A 16,436-nucleotide genomic window follows, 5' to 3' on the forward strand; every position below is an offset into this window, starting at 1 on the left:
GTGCTTCAAGGCCAGTAGTATGGACCCCTTCTCTACACAGGCAAAGTATTCACTCATTCACAGATACCCAGAATTCCTGAGGCACCCCCATGTGGAGGCTGCCTTCTCCAGGCTCTAGACTAGGGAGGAGACACAGAGCCATCTGTGGGGTCGCTGGCTCACCCTGCTCAGACTCCAGGGGGGAGACCAACAACAGGGCCCCACAGTTGTGCCCAAGCAGACACTTGAGTGGGACGTGGTTGGGGGGCAGGAGGCCTGGGTTGGGTATCCATTCATTCATCCATTCACACCTCCCGTGTTCCCATGTCAGAATCCTAGCATCTTTCCAAGCCCTCATTTCCACCTGAGAATAACTCCTAACACTGAGCTCCCAAAGTCCCCTCACTAGGACCCTCTGATGGCTTTTCATACCTTCTCTCTTGTGTCATGGCTTTGAGTGAGCATGTCTTATCGTAGCTCCCTGGGAAGTGTCTGACCCTCACTGGGGCAATAATATATATATATTTTTTTTATTGTTGGGGATTCATTGAGGGTACAATAGGCCAGGTTACACTGATGGGGCAATAATATTTTTAAGGAGGAAGAATGAATGGATACCTCTAATGTCTCTACTGTCCTCTAGGCCAGTGCTGGGGCGCTAGCTTGGATGGACCTCATTTGCCAGTTGCTGGCCCTGTGCAGGCGGGTGGTGTCCTGGAGGCCTTCCTTGACACAAAGGGTGTGATTTGGAGGTTAGCAAAGGGAGATGCCTTAGGCAAAGGGAGTTGAATGAGGGAATAGCTGAGTCTTGGGAGAGTGACATTGCCCTTCCCTCCCATCCCCCAACCTCAGGATTGGGGTCAGTGAAGGAGGGTGACCTACAACAGGTCTGGGTAGTGCCCAGAAGAGGGGAAGCTACATACCCACGGCCCCCAGCACCTGAAGAAGGCCGAAGGTCAGGACGATTCCCCCACATCCTGGTGACAGACGCGAGGTTTGTCCGCTGCCCCGGCCTGCACCAGCCCTACGAGGCTGATGGTCTCTTTGCCTTCACAGAAGGACTTCACCGTGCGCCAGGAGCTGCAGCGGCAGGACGTGGAGCGCTGGCTGGGCTTCATCACCTTCCTGTGCGAGGTCTTCGGCACCATGCGCAGCAGCACGGGCGAGCCCTTCCGGGTGCTGGTGCGCCCCATCTACACCTGCCTCAGGGAGGTAAGGGCCGTGCCGCTCAGCGCTGCCACTGGGGGCCACGATCACAACTCCTCTCGGACACATGGGCAAAGCCACCAGGGATGCAAGCCTATGGGAAAGTCAGGTCTTTATCTGTTGAGGTTTTGTAAAGGGAAACAGCCTTCCAGGGAAGTATCAGTAATTCAGACGTCAGGAATTGCTAATCTAGAATGGTACATATTATTTCAATGAATGGATCATTGGATTGGATTGGTTTGCTGTTGCATTATTTATTTAAAGAAATATCTGCTTCTAAATTTTATCTGAAAAAAATAAAAAAGGATTACCAAAAATCTTTTGAGAAGGAAGAACTCAGTGGGGTGCTTGCCCTACCAGATTTTGACACACACTTTCTGAGGTCCCCCGAGCTGCTCTCAAGGGAATAGAATTGAAAAGGGGCAAAGATGAAAGCTGGGAGCTGTTGGTGTTACTCTGAGCGAGGCTGGTGGCCTGGAATACAGCCACGAGAGTGAGGGGGGAGAGCCCTGCTTGAGTTCTCTTATTTTTCAGTTAGAACCAACAGGACTTTATAATGTGAGATGCAGGGAAGGGAGGCGGTGGCATGGGCACCCTATTTGCCAGCCTGGTGTCACCATTTTCTGGGATGGCAAATGCTGGAAGAAAAATAGAGTGGGGCTGAAAACTAGGAGTGGTTTTCACACTCTGTGTTTGGGTCTCCTGTTAGCTATCGCCAGGGAGCTGTCCCAAGTTTGGCCTGATAGGAGGTCTAAAGATCTGGAAGAGGTCATCCTGGAGACAGGGTGCGAGGGTCGTGTGTGGTGTTGATGTGCACCTGTGCTTGAGATCAGGTGGAGTCACCCAAGAAGAGGGTGGAGGGGAAAGCCCAGGTGGAGCGGGCAGGGGTGGAGGAGGAGGGTGAGGCGGCAGGCAAGAACCATCACAGCAGGCCTTCACTGGGAGCTCCTGCCAGTGCCACACGTCACCTGTGCTGTCCCCTCCACTGTCGCAGGACAGAGAGGTGCCCTGGGTTTGGCAACAAGGAGTCCCAGGCCCTGGTGTCAGCGGAGTAAGGATAGGAGCATGGATGAGTCTTGCTAGAAGTTTTTCTGTGAACAGCAGCAGAGAAAGAGAAGTTGGGGAAAGGGGAGGTGTGGGGGGAAAGGACATTTTAGGGTTTTTTGAAAGAAAGATGATAATAGAGCAATTTAAGAGAAGAGTGTATGTGTGTTTTTGAAGCATCCATTTATAGAATAATGGCCTGCACACTCCAGACTAGTGCAGAGCACACCAACCTCTCTTGGGTGCTTTGTAAACCTCTGCCACTCCCTGTAGCCAACCAGGTTTTATAACAAATGCATTTGAATTGAGACTTTTTTCACGGATTCAAACAATAGCCTCTCCTCACTTTTCACCCTCAGAGAATCTTGAGCTCAGATGCAGCACCCAGAAGGCTGCTGGCTCTGCCTTCTGCACCTCTTTGGGATGACTTGAAGGCAGCCCAGAGGCAGGGAGCTGGCCCAGATGGCCTGTGGGGCCCGTCCATCCTTGCCTGCATTGCCCTTGGCCCCTGACAACCCACCTCAAGACAGGAAGCAGCAGCTGTTTTAGGGCAGGGACCTGAATTGCCCCCAACACATTCACTCTGTGATCTGGACACCTCCTGGTGTTGCTGTCACCTGCTCCTCCAAGCAGGAGGCAGGGCTAGACCTGAGCACTGGCCCTGGCTGCTAGGACACTTTTACCACCGCCTGAGGTAGTGAAAACTTCCCAGTGTGAGATCGGGAAGGTGCCGGGAGGTCTGCACAGACAACAAACAGGGAGCCAGTCCGAAAGCATTCTGGTGTGCTGCCTTAAACTTTTCAGGACTGACAAACACAGATCCGTCCTGTGCTCATGGTAAACTCAAGAGTAAATAAATCACCTGTGCCTTTTACCATTGTGAAAAAGAAGCAGCCAAAGCCCCAGGTACCAAGCTAGCACAGCATCCCTGGACAAGGCTCTGCCTGGGTTCAGATCCTGGTGCTGTTGGCTTTTAGCTGTGCCATCTGGGGAGAGAGTTTACCTGCTCTGAGCTTTGGTTTCCTCGTCTGCAAAGGGTGCTCCTGCTGCTTTCTCTGCAAAGGTACAGGGAGGATGGCGTGGTGGAGGGAGGATGGCCTGGTGTGGGGAGGATGGTGTGGCATGAGGAGACCACTACGTGCACAGAGGGCGACTGGTCAGAGTAAGGAGGGAAATGCCCAGGGGACCCATTCTAGAGTACAGGCACGGGAGCTCTCAGAGTGTCCCAGGTAATGGAGTCTAGGAACTGAGAAAATGCCAGTCTGAAAAGGGGCACGTGGTCTGAGTGTCCTGCTCAGGGACACACAGCTGGTCTGGAACCTAAACTCTTTATCTAGCACTGTTTCCAGCAGAGAACTGGGCTTCCCTAAAATGGGGCTTTAAGAAAAGACAGGGACAGAAAGGGGTGACCAGAGGATCTTAGTCATCCCTGTGGAGAGCCCGTTGCCTTTCGCAGCTCCCTGAGGATCCCTGAATCCTCAGCGTCCGAGGCTGCCTCCGTACCTTGTCATACAAGCACTCATACCCAGGCCTGACCCACATCCCAAAAGCAGGCTGAGACAGCTCATGGAAATTTCTACAGCCAAAGGCACCGCTGCAGCCTCCTTTCCTGCTGGAAAAGTTGAGGCTTTTTCTCTGGGGCCATGCAGATGGCTGACTCCACATCTCCAGCACCTACCCTGCCCCACAGTTCCAGCTGCCCACTACCCCGACCCAGGTCATGCCTAGGCCCCTTCAGCAGGGTGTGGCTAGGGTCACACCCCAGATCCCTCCTGTGCAGTCCAGTCCCCATGTGGTCCTAGACCCAGCGTGCCTGCCTCCCCACAGCCCAGCAGGAGCCCCAGAATCAGCCAGTTGCTTTCCTCATGGTCACAGCTACCCACTCCACCCCATCTCTGTACCCCCTTTGCCCCCGGGTCCTCTTCCCTTGCTGTCCCTGAGTCAAAATAGGGACACTCAGCCATGTCCATGTGAAGAGCCTCATTTAAAACAAACTCAAAAGAAAGATAAAAAGTCCTCACAACCTGGCCCCATGTGGGGTCCTCATGCTCACAGAGGTCCCCTTCATTCCTAGGCCCAGGGCTCACTCAGCCCTCATCCCCCTTTAAGGTCAATCATGTATTCAGCCCCCTCCCCCATCAGTCAGGAGAACACCAGCTCTCTGAGAGTCCACTGAACCTTTCCTTTCACACCCCAAACCTGGTCAAATTAGCCTCTCTCCAGGTTGCTCAGGCTTGAAACCTTGGTGTTGTCTCTGCATCTCCATCCTTCCAGCCCAGACACTTCTTCACTAGCCTTGCTCAAAGTCACATTTCCATAGAGTTCCCCCACTTCCCCAGCCCAGCACACAGACAGCTCCCTCTTGGCCCCAGAAAGTGCCCGCCAGCCTTATAGTACAAGCAGTACTGATAGCCTCTCACTACTTGGGAGGCCCACTCTGACATACATTATGCACTCTTTTCTCTTTGAAAAAGAAACTCACACAACACTCTAAAGATTATCATCTCCATTTGCCAGAGGAGAACAGAGAGGTCAGGCAACTTGCTCAGGGCCACACAGCCAAGGAGTGGCAGAGTTGATATTGGACTCCAGAACTAACCACAGTGAGCCTGTTCCCAACTGCCTCATCTCACTGCCTTGTAGGCAAAGCAGGGGCTATGTTGTTCTTATTCTTGGTCCATAACCAGCACCTGTTTATGTGGTGGGAGCCCAGTAGATCTTTGTGGAATTGACTTCATTTTTGCCATAACTAACACATCAATTAGAGATCCTTCTTCAAGGGACAGAGAAGAACAATGAACCCTTTTTTTTTTTTTTTGAGACAGAGTCTCAGTATGTCATCCTGGGTAGAGTACTGTGGTGTCACAGCTCAGCAACCTCAAACACTTGGGCTTAAGCAATTCTCTTGCCTCAGCCTCCCAAGTAGCTGGTACTACAGGCACTCACCACAATGCCAGCTGGTTTTTGGTTGCAGTTGTCATTGTTGTTTAGCTGGCCTGGCCTGGGCTCAAACCCTCCAGCTTTGGTGAATGTGGCTGGCACCATAACCACTGTGCTACAGGTGCTGATCCCAATGAACCCTTTTATTGTTTAAGAACAACTAATGTCTGCCAAGATGATTTTCAGAGTGATTAAAGAGTGTCATGGGTCATCTGTGGTTGTGTGAGTCTCCTTCCCACCTGTTCACAGCCCATGTTTGCTTAGCCAGCCATTTTTTATGTTTTTATATATTTTTTTATTTTTTTTGCAGTTTTTGGCCAGGGCTAGGTTTGAACCTACCACCTCCGGCACATGGGGCTGGCACCCTACTTCTTTGAGCCACAGGTGCCGCCCTATTTATTTATTGACTTTTGAGACAGACTCTCAAGCAGTCACCCTGGGTAGAGTGCCATGGCGTCATCATAGCTCACAGTAACCTTCAACTCTTGAAATCAAGCAATTCTCTTGCCTCAGTTTTTCTATGTTTAGTAGAGATGGCTGGGGTCTTGTTCTTACTCAGACTGCCTCAGGCTCCAAGTAGCTTGGACTATAAGCTTCTGCCACCATACCCAGCTATTTGTGTTATTTTTTTGTAGAGATGGAGTGTGACTGTATTGCCCAGACTAGTCTTTCCAACTCCTGGTCTCAGGTGATCCTCCTGCTTTTTCCCCCCAGAATGTTGGGATTGTAGGCATGAGCCACCACACCTGGCCTAGATTTCTTAATTCTGTATCCTACTGAAGTTCTTTTGAACTTTTCATAAACTTTGTATTTTCTTATCTCTTTATAATTATCCACTTGATTTATTTTAAATATGTTTGACTTATTTTTAGAACATTTTGTAAGCTAGAGAATATGATCACATATTTCTACAAAATATATTTTCTATACCTCTTATAAATAGAATGATACAGTATTTGTTCTTCTGTGTCTGGCTTACTTCCACTTAGTATAATGTCCTCAAGTTCATCCATGCTGTGTATGTGGCAGTTTCATTCTTTTTTAAGGCTGAATAGTATTCCTTTATAGGTATATACTACTTTAAAATTTTTATTGATATATATTATTTGTAAATATTTAATGGGTTACATGTGATATTTTGTTGTATGCATAGAATGTATAATGATCAAGTCAGAGTATCTAATATATCCATTACCTTGAGTAATTATCATTTCTGTGTATTAGGAATTCTTCTAACTATTTTGAAATATGTAATGCATCATTATTAACTATAGTCACCCTACTCTGCTATTAGACATTAGAAAGTATTCCATCTAACACTATGTTTGTGCCCATTAACCAACCTCTCTTCACCTCCACCCATCTTTTTATTTATTCATCTGTTAATGGACATTTGAGTTCTTTCCACATCTTGGCCTTTCATGGATAGTGCTGCACTGAACAGGGAAGTGCTGGTATCTCTTTAGGATCCTGATTTTAATTCTTTTGGATAAATATCTGGAGTGAGACTGCTAGATCCTATGGCAGTTCTATTTTTAATTTTCTAGAGACACTCCATACTGTTCCCCACAGCAGATACGCCATCTTGCATTTCCACCAATAGCATACAAGGCTTCCAGTTTCTCCACATCCTCACCAACAATTGTTGTCTTTTTTCTTTTTTTTTAAGTAATGGGCATCCTAACAGGTATGAAATAGTCTCTCATTGTGGTTTTGATTTGCATTTCCCTGGTAATTAGTGACAGTGAGCAGATTTTCATATACACACTGGCCATTTTATGTGTCTTCATTGGACAGAGGTCTATTCAAATCTTTTGCCTACTTAATTGGGTTTTTAGTCTTTTTGCTGTTGGGTTGTGGGAGATCCTTAAATATTTTGGATATTAATTTCTTATCAGATGTATGGTTTGCAAATGTTTTCTCCCATTGACTAGATTGTCCCTGACTCTATTGTTTCCTTTGCTGTGCAGAAGTTTTCTAGTGGATGCGATCCCACTTGTCTATTTTTGCTTTGTTACCTATGTTTGGGGGGCATATCCAAAAAAAAAATCACTGCTCAGACCAATGTTAAGAAGCTTTTTCCCTATGTTTTCTTCTGGTAGTTTTATAGTTTCTAGTCTTACATTTAAGTCTTTAATCCATTTTGAGTTTATTTTTATTTGTGGCATAATAGGATCTAATTTTATTCTTTGCATGTGGATATCTAGTCTTCCCAATACCATTTATTGAAGAGATTGTCTTCTCCCCATTGTGTGTACTTGGCAACCCTTGTCAAAGATTGGTTGACCATAAAATATGTGTGGATTTATTTCTGGGCTTTCTATTCTATGCTACTGGTCTATATGTCTATTTTCATGCCAATACCATACTTTTCTGATGACTATAACTTTGTGATGTATTTTTAAATCAGGATGTATAATCCCACTAAATTTATTCTTTGCTCAAGGTTGCTTTAACTATTTGGACTCTTTTGTGGCTCTGTGTGAATTTTGGAACTGCTCTGTATATTTCTTTAAAAAAAAAAAAGGCCAGTGGCTCCCATAGCTCAGTAGGGAGGGTGCTGGCCACATATACACAGGCTGGAGGGTTTGAACCCAGCCTGGGCCAGCTAAAACAACAATGACAACTGCAACAGCAACAACAACAAAAATAGCCGGGCATTGTGGAGGGTGCCTATAGTCAGAGGCTAAGGCAAGAGAATTGCTTAAGCTCAAGAGTTTGAGGTTGCTTTGAGCTAGCTATGACACCATGGCACTCTACCCATGGAAAAAGCTTGAGACTCTGCCTCAAAAAAAAAAAAAAAATGCCATTGAGATTTGACGAGTATTGCATTGAATCTATAGATTGCTTTGAGCAAAGTGGACATTTTCACAATATAAAATCTTTCCACTTAAGATCAGGAACAGGGTTGAGGGAGCAAGATGGTGTCCAAGTAACAGCTTCTTTGCAACCAGGCGCCATGAGAGTGGGGAGAGAAGATTCCAGGCATCTCTGGCTTGTGGGCTGTGCCCAGAAACATCCCTTTGGGGACACAAGAGACAGTGAGAGACTTCTGGACCCCAGGAGGAAGACAAAAACAGTGAAGAAGTAGAAAGTGTTTGTGTTCAGTCTGAGGGGGTGGCTGCTGCAGCTATAACTACAACAGCAGTAAGAACTGTAAACAGGGAAGGTCTTCCCTGTGGGTTGTTTTATTTTTTTGGACTTGGGCACTCGGTTGAACTACCTTGGGAGAACTTGAGCGATAGTATGGATGACTTTAAGTGTTGTCTAGGGCCCAGGACTGAGCCGCTGAGCCAGAACGGAGCTAATATTGTTTGGCTGTGGGCTGCCTGCACAGCCATTGTGGGAGAACTGTCCCTGCAGTCTCCGCCCTCAGGTTCGCAGAGCGAGGCTCAGGCTGGTAGACCTTCGGCAAGTGATCTAGTGACTGAGCAGTGCCAAAAGCCGGGACTGAGATGTGGGGAAGAGTGGAGCACTCAGTGTTTGGCAGTAGGAGGGCTGTCTTGCAATCTTGGCCCTCAGGGGCATAGAGTGAGACTGGTTTTGGTGCACTGGATAAGCGGGAAGCCACTTCAGGAGAGATCCCAGAGACAAGTGCTTTCCTGGGAAAGCTTCTGCTTAGCCATTGTTAATGGTTTAAAGTGTCTTTTAAGCGGGCTGAGGAGAGATTTAGGTTCTTAACTCTGTGGATTTAAGAAATCAGAAGAGGCCTCCAGTCTCCATCTCATACAGTTGTATCAGCATTGTGATTAACATCTCATACCCCAGAAGATCACCTGTTGCCCAAATACATTCAGCAAGATATATTTACTGCTTTCGGGGGTTTTGTTTGTTTGTTTTAATTTCAAAATTTTCCCATTACATTTTTCTTTTTTTATCTTTTCTTTCTTCATTTTTCTAGTTTAAATATAATTTTCCATTGTTGCCCTCTTTAATAAGAACTTCATTTTTGCTAGTGTTTCTGCCCCTATTATTTGTTTTTTTCCCCCAATTTTATCCTATATGGTTTTCTGTTTGTTTGTTTTGGTTTGATTTATAGTATTTTTGTCTTTCCTCTCTATTTGGTTGAGGTGGGGCACCATGTCTGCTCAACCTGACAAAGAACTGCTGACCTTAAGGGAACCACCCAACATAGCACCCCCAGAGGTTGGGGGTTTTAAGGTTGGGTCAAAGTACCCTACTGTACACCTATATTACTCCTGTCTCCATCTTTCTGTGCCTCTCTTCTTTTTGTCAATATTCCCTTTTACTCACTCCCTCTCTTTTCTCTTTTTTCTTTTTTTAAAATCTTTTTTCCCTTCTTGTTCTTCAATCTTCTCATCCTTTTGGTCCTGTACCGTAAGAACTCACCGAAATCTTAGGCCAGAGGTATTGTAACTTAAAGAGCAAGAGGAAGTAAAAGGAAAATTAGATAAAAGAAAACACTCATGAGGAAGAATCAGCAGAAAACTCCTGACAACATGAAAAACCAGTCCAGAGCAATCCCCCCAAGGGACCATGAGGTAGCTACTGCAGAGAATTCCACCAATAAAGAAATGTTAGAAATGGGCTCAGCACCTGTAACTCAGCGGCTAGGGTGCCAGCCACATACACCGGAGCTGGCGGGTTCAAATCCATGCCGGGCCTGCCAAACAACAATGACAACTACAACTAAAACATAGCCGGGCATTGTGGCGAGCACCTGTAGTCCCAGCTACTTGAAAGGCTGAGGCAAGAGAATCACTTAAGCCCAAGAGTTTGAGGTTGCTGTGAGCTGTGACATCACAGCACTCTACTCAGAGTGACAGCTTGAGACTCTGTCTCAAAAAACAAAAAAAGAAAGAAAGAAAGAAGAAATGTTAGAATTGACAGAAGGGGAACTTAAAATACAGATGATGAAAACAATGAAGGAAATTGCCGAGAAAGTGGAAAATAACCAAAAGGGAAATCCAAAAACAGAATCAAATAAGAGGGGAACGATATGAAGAATATAGAGAAGATATAGCAGAGCTGAAGGAACTGAAGCAGTCAATTAGTGAACTTAAAGATGCAATAGAAAGTGTCAACAACAGATTAGACCATGCAGAAGAAGGAATCCCAGAGGTGAGGACAAAGTTCTTGAGACAACTCAGATAGTTAAAGAGGCAGAAAAAAGGAGAAAAAGCAGAACATTCACTGACAGAATTATGGGACCTTATGAAGCGTTCAAACATATGAGTTATAGGAATCCCGGAAGGGAAAGAAGAATGCCCCAGAGGAATGGAAGCCATACTAGAGAATATTATCAATGAAAATTTCCCAAATATCACGGGCAGCGCCTGTGGCTCAGTCGGTAAGGCGCCGGCCCCATATACCAAGGGTGGCGGGTTCAAACCCGCCCCAGCTGAACTGCAAACCAAAAAATAGCTGGGTGTTGTGGCAGGCGCCTGTAGTCCCAGCTACTTGGGAGGCTGAGGCAAGAGAATCGCTTCAGCCCAGGAGTTGGAGGTTGCTGTGAGCTGTGTGATGCCATGGCACTCTACTGAGGGCGATAAAGTGAGACTCTGTCTCTACAAAAAAAGAAAAAAAAAAAATTTCCCAAATATCACCAAAGATTCTGACATACTCCTTTCAGAGGGGTATCAGACCCCAGCTTGCCTCAACTATAATAGAGCTTCTCCAAGACACATTGTGATGAACCTGTCCAAAGTCAAGAAAAAAGAAAAGATTCTACAAGCTGCCAGGAGTAAGCTCCAAATGACCTAAAGGGGAAAAGGGTTACTGCAGACTTCTCTAATGAAAGTTTTCAAGCCAGAAGACAATGGTCATCTACCTTTAATCTACTTAAACAGAACAAATTTCAGCCCAGAATTCTATATCCCACTAAGCTAAGCTTTAAAATTGACAGAGAAATCAAATCTTTTACTGATATGCAAACATTGAGGAAATTTGCCACATCAAGACCAGCTCTACAGCAAATACTTCAACCTATTCTACACACTGACCATCACAATGGACCACCAGCAAAGTAAGCACAGAAATTAAAGGACAGAACCTAACCTCCACAGTGATGCAAAAGATAAAACTAAGCAATGGACTTTCAGAAAATAAGATGAATAGAATACTACCACACTTACCAATTATCTCAATAAATGTCAGTGGCTTGAATTACCCACTGAAGAGGCATAGACTGGCTGATTGGATTAAAAAACACAAGCCACCCATCTGCTGTCTGCAGGAAACATACCTAGCCTCAAAAGACAAATTAAAACTCAAGAGTTAAGGATTGGAAGACAATTTTTCAGGCAAATGGAATTCAGAAGAAAAGAGGGGTTGCAAATTTATTTTCAGATACATGTGGATTTAAAGCAACTAAAGTCAAAAAAGACAAAGATGGTCATTTTATATTGGTCAAAGGAAAAATACAACAAGAAGACATTTCAATTCTAAACATTTATGCACCCAACATAAATGCTCCCAGATTCTTGAAACAGACCTTAATTAGTCTGAGCAATATGATACCCTATAACATAATAACAGGGGACTTTAACACTCCTCTTACAGAGCTGGATGGATCCTCTAAACAGAAATTAAACAAAAATATAAGGGACTTAAATGAGACCCTAGAACAACTGTGCTTGATAGACATATATAGAACTCTCCATCCCAAAGCTAAAGAATATACATTTTTCTCATCGTTCCATGGAACATTCTCCAAAATTGATCATATCCTAGGACACAAAACAAACCTCACGAGAATCAAAAGAATTGAAATTTTACCTTGTATCTTCTCAGACTACAAGGCATAAAAAGTGGAACTCAACTCCAACAAAAACATTCAACTCTACACAAAGATATGGAAATTAAACAACCTTATGCTGAATGACAGTTGGGTGCAGGAAGAAATAAAAGAGGAAATCACTAACTTCCTTGAGCATAACAACAATGAAAACACAAGCTACCAAAACCTGTGGGATACTGCAAAAGCAGTTTTGAGAGGAAAATTTATCACTTTAGATGCCTACATTCAAAAAACAGAAAGAGAGCGCATCAACAAACTCACAAGCCATCTTATGGAATTGGAAAAAGAAGAACAATCTAAGCTTAAACCCAGTAGAAGAAAAGAAATATCCAAAATCAAATCAGAGATCAATGAAATTGAAAACAAAAGAATCATTCAGAAAATTAATGAAACAAGGAGTTGGTTTTTTGAAAAAATAAATAAAATAGATAAACCATTGGCCAGACTAACTAGAAATAGAAAAATAAAATCTCTAGTAACCTCAGTCAGAAATGATAACGGGGAAACAACAGCTATCCCACAGAGATACAAGAGATCATCTCTGAATACTACCAGAAACTCTATGCCCAGAAATCTGACAATGTGAAGTAAATGGATCAAAAGTTGGAATCACGCCCTCTCCCTAGACTTAGCCAGGAAGAAATAGAGCTCCTGAACAGACCAATTTCAAGCACTGAGATTAAAGAAACAATAAAAAAGCTTCCAACCAAAAAATGCCCTAGTCCAGATGGCTTCACACCAGAATTCTATCAAATCTTCAAGGAAAAGCTTATTCCTGTACTGCAGAAATTATTCCAAAAAATTGAGGAAGAAGGAATCCTCCCCAACACATTCTGTGAAGCAAACATCACCCTGATACCAAAACCAGGAAAAGACCCAAACAAAAAGGAGAATTTCAGACCAATCTCACTCATGAATATAGATGCAAAAATTCTCAACAAAATCCTAGCCAATAGATTACAGCTAATTGTCAAAAAGTCATACATCATGATCAAGTAGGTTTCATCCCAGGAATGCAAGGCTGGTTTAACATACGCAAGTCCATAAACGTTATCCACCATATTAATAGAGGCAAAAATAAAGATCATATGATCCTCTCAATAGATGCAGGAAAAGCATTCCATAAAGGCATTCCATAAAATCCAGCATCCTTTTCTAATTAGCACACTGAAGAGTATAGGCATAGGTGGCACATTTCTTAAACTGATCAATGCTATCTATGACAAACTCACAGCTAATATTTTACTGAATGGAGTAAAACTGAAAGCTTTTCCTCTTAGAACTGGAACCAGACAAGGTTGTCCTCTATCGCCATTACTATTCAACATAGTGCTGGAAGTTCTAACCAATACAATAAAGAAATAGAAGGAAATAAAGGGCATCCAAATGGGAGCAGAGGAAGTCAAACTCTCCCTCTTTGCTGACGATATGATCTTATACCTAGAGAACCCCAAAGACTCAACCACAAGACTCCTGGAAGTCATCAAAAAATACAATAATGGCTCAGGATATAAAATCAATGTCCACAAGTCAGTAGCCTTTGTATACTCCAATAACAGTCAAGATGAGAAGGTAATTAAGGACACAACTCCCTTCACCATCGCTTCAAGGAAAATGAAATACCTAGGAATATACCTAACAAAGAGGTGAAGGACCTCTATAAAGAAAATTATGAAACCCTAAGAAAGGAAATAGCAGAGGATATTAACAAATGGAAGAACATACCATGTTCATGGCTGGGTAGAATCAACATTGTTAAAATGTCTATACTTCCCAAAGCAATCAACTGATTCAATGCCATCCCTTTTAAAATACCAATATCGTATTTTCAAGACTTGGAAAAAATAATTCTTCATTTTGTATGGAACCAGGAAAAAACCCATATAGTTCAAGCGATTCTTAGTAATAAAAACAAAGCCAGAGGCATCAGCCTACCAGACTTTAGGATTAAAAAATCAACATACAAAAACATGCAGTTGCATTTCTGTACACTAATAATGAACTATGTGAAAAGGAAATTAGAGCAACAGTCCCATCTACAGCAGCATCAAAAAGAATAAAATGCTTAGGAATACAGAAATAAAGAAGTGAAAGACTTGTACATGGAAAATTATAACACATTGGTGAAAGAAATGTTAAGAAGTCAAAATCAAATGCAAAGGCATCCCATGAGCTCATTTTTAGTAGCATTATAACTAAAGACCCCTTTCTTCTTCCCGAGTTCTCAGTCAAACTGACTGTGAGGGTTCCACACACGGGTGGGGCACAATTACAGTTTGTAGCCTGAGCTGAGGGTGTCATCTCCCCATCTCAGCTGCCTCCTCTGTGCTGAGCTGCCTGGCTGTGGGTCTCACGTGTTCAGCACCCTCATTTCCTGACCCTGCAGTGCTCTCTACCTCCTCTGTCACCTCTGTGAACCAGTGGTGGTTTGGCCAGGCTTCTCCGGGTTATCATTGAATGCCTCTCTCTGGGCCCCTAACTTTAAGAGCTATGTTGAAAATTCCTCTGGCAGGGCGGCGCCTATGGCTCAGTGAGTAGGGCGCCAGCCCCATATGCCGAGGGTGGCGGGTTCAAACTCGGCCCCGGCCAAACTGCAACAAAAAAATAGCCGGGCGTTGTGGCGGGCGCCTGTAGTCCCAGCTACTTGGGAAGCTGAGGCAAGAGAATCGCGTAAGCCCAGGAGTTGGAGGTTGCTGTGAGCTGTGTGACGCCACGGCACTCTACCGAGGGCGGTACAGTGAGACTCTGTCTCTACAAAAAAAAAAAAAAAAAAAAAAAAAAAGAAAATTCCTCTGGCAGAAGTTTCAACAAATCTTCGTTTGCCTGCTTCCCTCCAATCCCTCTCATCCTTCCCCCCTGCACTGAACAGCCCACTGACCCTCTCTCCATCAGCTCATCTCTACCCATAATTCCCATCCTGCTGACCTCTTCAGAGTTTAGCAGCCATAGCCAGAGGTCAGAGGTCAAATAACGGAGGGAGGGAGAGTGCTTTCTGCCAAGAATCTCTCATCCCACTGCACCTACCTTCTGACCCCACCAACCTCTCCCTCCAGTTGGCTCCCTTGCTCTGCTCCCCACTTCCGGGCCCCAGAAATCCCATCCACCTCTCCATGCCCTTTGCAGAGGGGTGTCTCCAAGGGGCGCCCCCAAGGGATGCAACTGGCTCGGCTCCTGGAGGAGGCAGGCAGGCTCAGGCCAGGGAGGAGAACACAGGGGCCAGCCAGTCAGGCTTCTCAGGAAATGAATTTGCTCCGTGCAACAATGAGAGAGCCACTTTTTTAACTTTTTGCGTGAGTGTGCATTCAATTGCTCACATTGTTTTGGCTCCGGGGGAAATCTGACCTCGGAAAAGGCTGACACGAAGTGGGTGTGGGTGGAGAGTCTGCTATTTCACAGGGCTGAGAGAGTCCAGCAGAACATTCTTCAGAGGCACCTTTCCAGGGGACCATTCTCCCTTCCCAAGAGCAGGGGATGGGGCTGCATTCGACTGCCCAGCTGGGGCCAGGGCAGGGACCACTTGGGCCAAACGTGGCTGAGGTAGGCTGTGCCCAGGGTGGTGACGGGCACCGAGGGGGAATAGAGATTTGCTGGCTGGATCCATGGGAAATTATCTTCAATCCTCCATCTTAGGATGCTTTTACAAAATTGCAAATTCTCAGACCTCTCCTTCAACCAATGAAACAAAATTTCCTGGGAATGAGGTTTAGGGGTGAATGTAAGCTCTCCAGATGATTCCAATGTGTGGCCAAGATTAAGTAACAAGAGTAGCTGCCTCCTGGGTACACGGGCTTGTCAATGGACTTTGTGGGAGGGGTACAGCCTTAGGAACCAGGGAGACTTGACTTTGAACCCCAGCTATGGAGTTCTAACCTAATCTTTACATCTTTCCAAACCTCAGTTTCCTTTCTTTCTTTCCTTCCTTCCTTTTTTCCTACCTTCTTTCCTTTTTTCCTTCTTTCTTTTTTTTTTTTTCATGACATCATAGCTCACAGCAACCTCAAACTGTTGGGCTTGAGCAATCCTCTTGCCTTAGCCTCCCCAGTAGCCAGGACTACAGGCGTCTGCCACAATACCTGGCTAGTTTTTCTATTTTTTGGTAGAGACAGGGTCTCACTGCTGTTCAGGCTGGTCTCGAACTCCTGAGCTCAAGCAATCACTTGCCTCAGCCTCCCAGAGCACTAGGATTATAGGTGTGAGCCACGTACCCAGCCCACACCTCAGTCTTCTTATCTGTAGCAGAGAATAATGGGACTAATGCCCTGTGGGTTTGTTTTAAGGCTTAAAGAAAGTGAGATGTTCATGTAAAACAAGTGGCATATGACAGCTTCTCGGTGAATTGTCGTATGTATGTTGCTGTTGAATACAAACTATGTTCCTGGCATTGCTCAAGAGAAGTATCACAACATAGGCAACCCGAGAAAATAAGGTCTGTTTTTCTAACTGGGCTTGTAAGCTCCACCATAAGCAAACACAATCACCCTTTCCAGCCAAACTGCCCTGCTGATAT

General features: G+C 44.9%; 1 protein-coding gene across 8 annotated transcripts in view; it reads left to right on the plus strand.

Moving 5' to 3' along the window:
* The window catches only part of CTIF (cap binding complex dependent translation initiation factor), a 313,526-nt gene that overhangs the window by 265,827 nt on the left and 31,263 nt on the right, over window positions 1–16,436 (plus strand). For all 8 annotated transcript variants that reach the window (XM_053571551.1, XM_053571550.1, XM_053571555.1 and 5 more), the window contains one exon: window positions 1,036–1,191. In XM_053571551.1, coding sequence (XP_053427526.1) covers window positions 1,036–1,191 — 156 coding nt within the window. The remainder of the gene's footprint in view (window positions 1–1,035; window positions 1,192–16,436) is intronic.

Source organism: Nycticebus coucang, chromosome 19 (assembly GCF_027406575.1).
Source record: "Nycticebus coucang isolate mNycCou1 chromosome 19, mNycCou1.pri, whole genome shotgun sequence".
Taxonomy (NCBI): domain Eukaryota; kingdom Metazoa; phylum Chordata; class Mammalia; order Primates; family Lorisidae; genus Nycticebus; species Nycticebus coucang.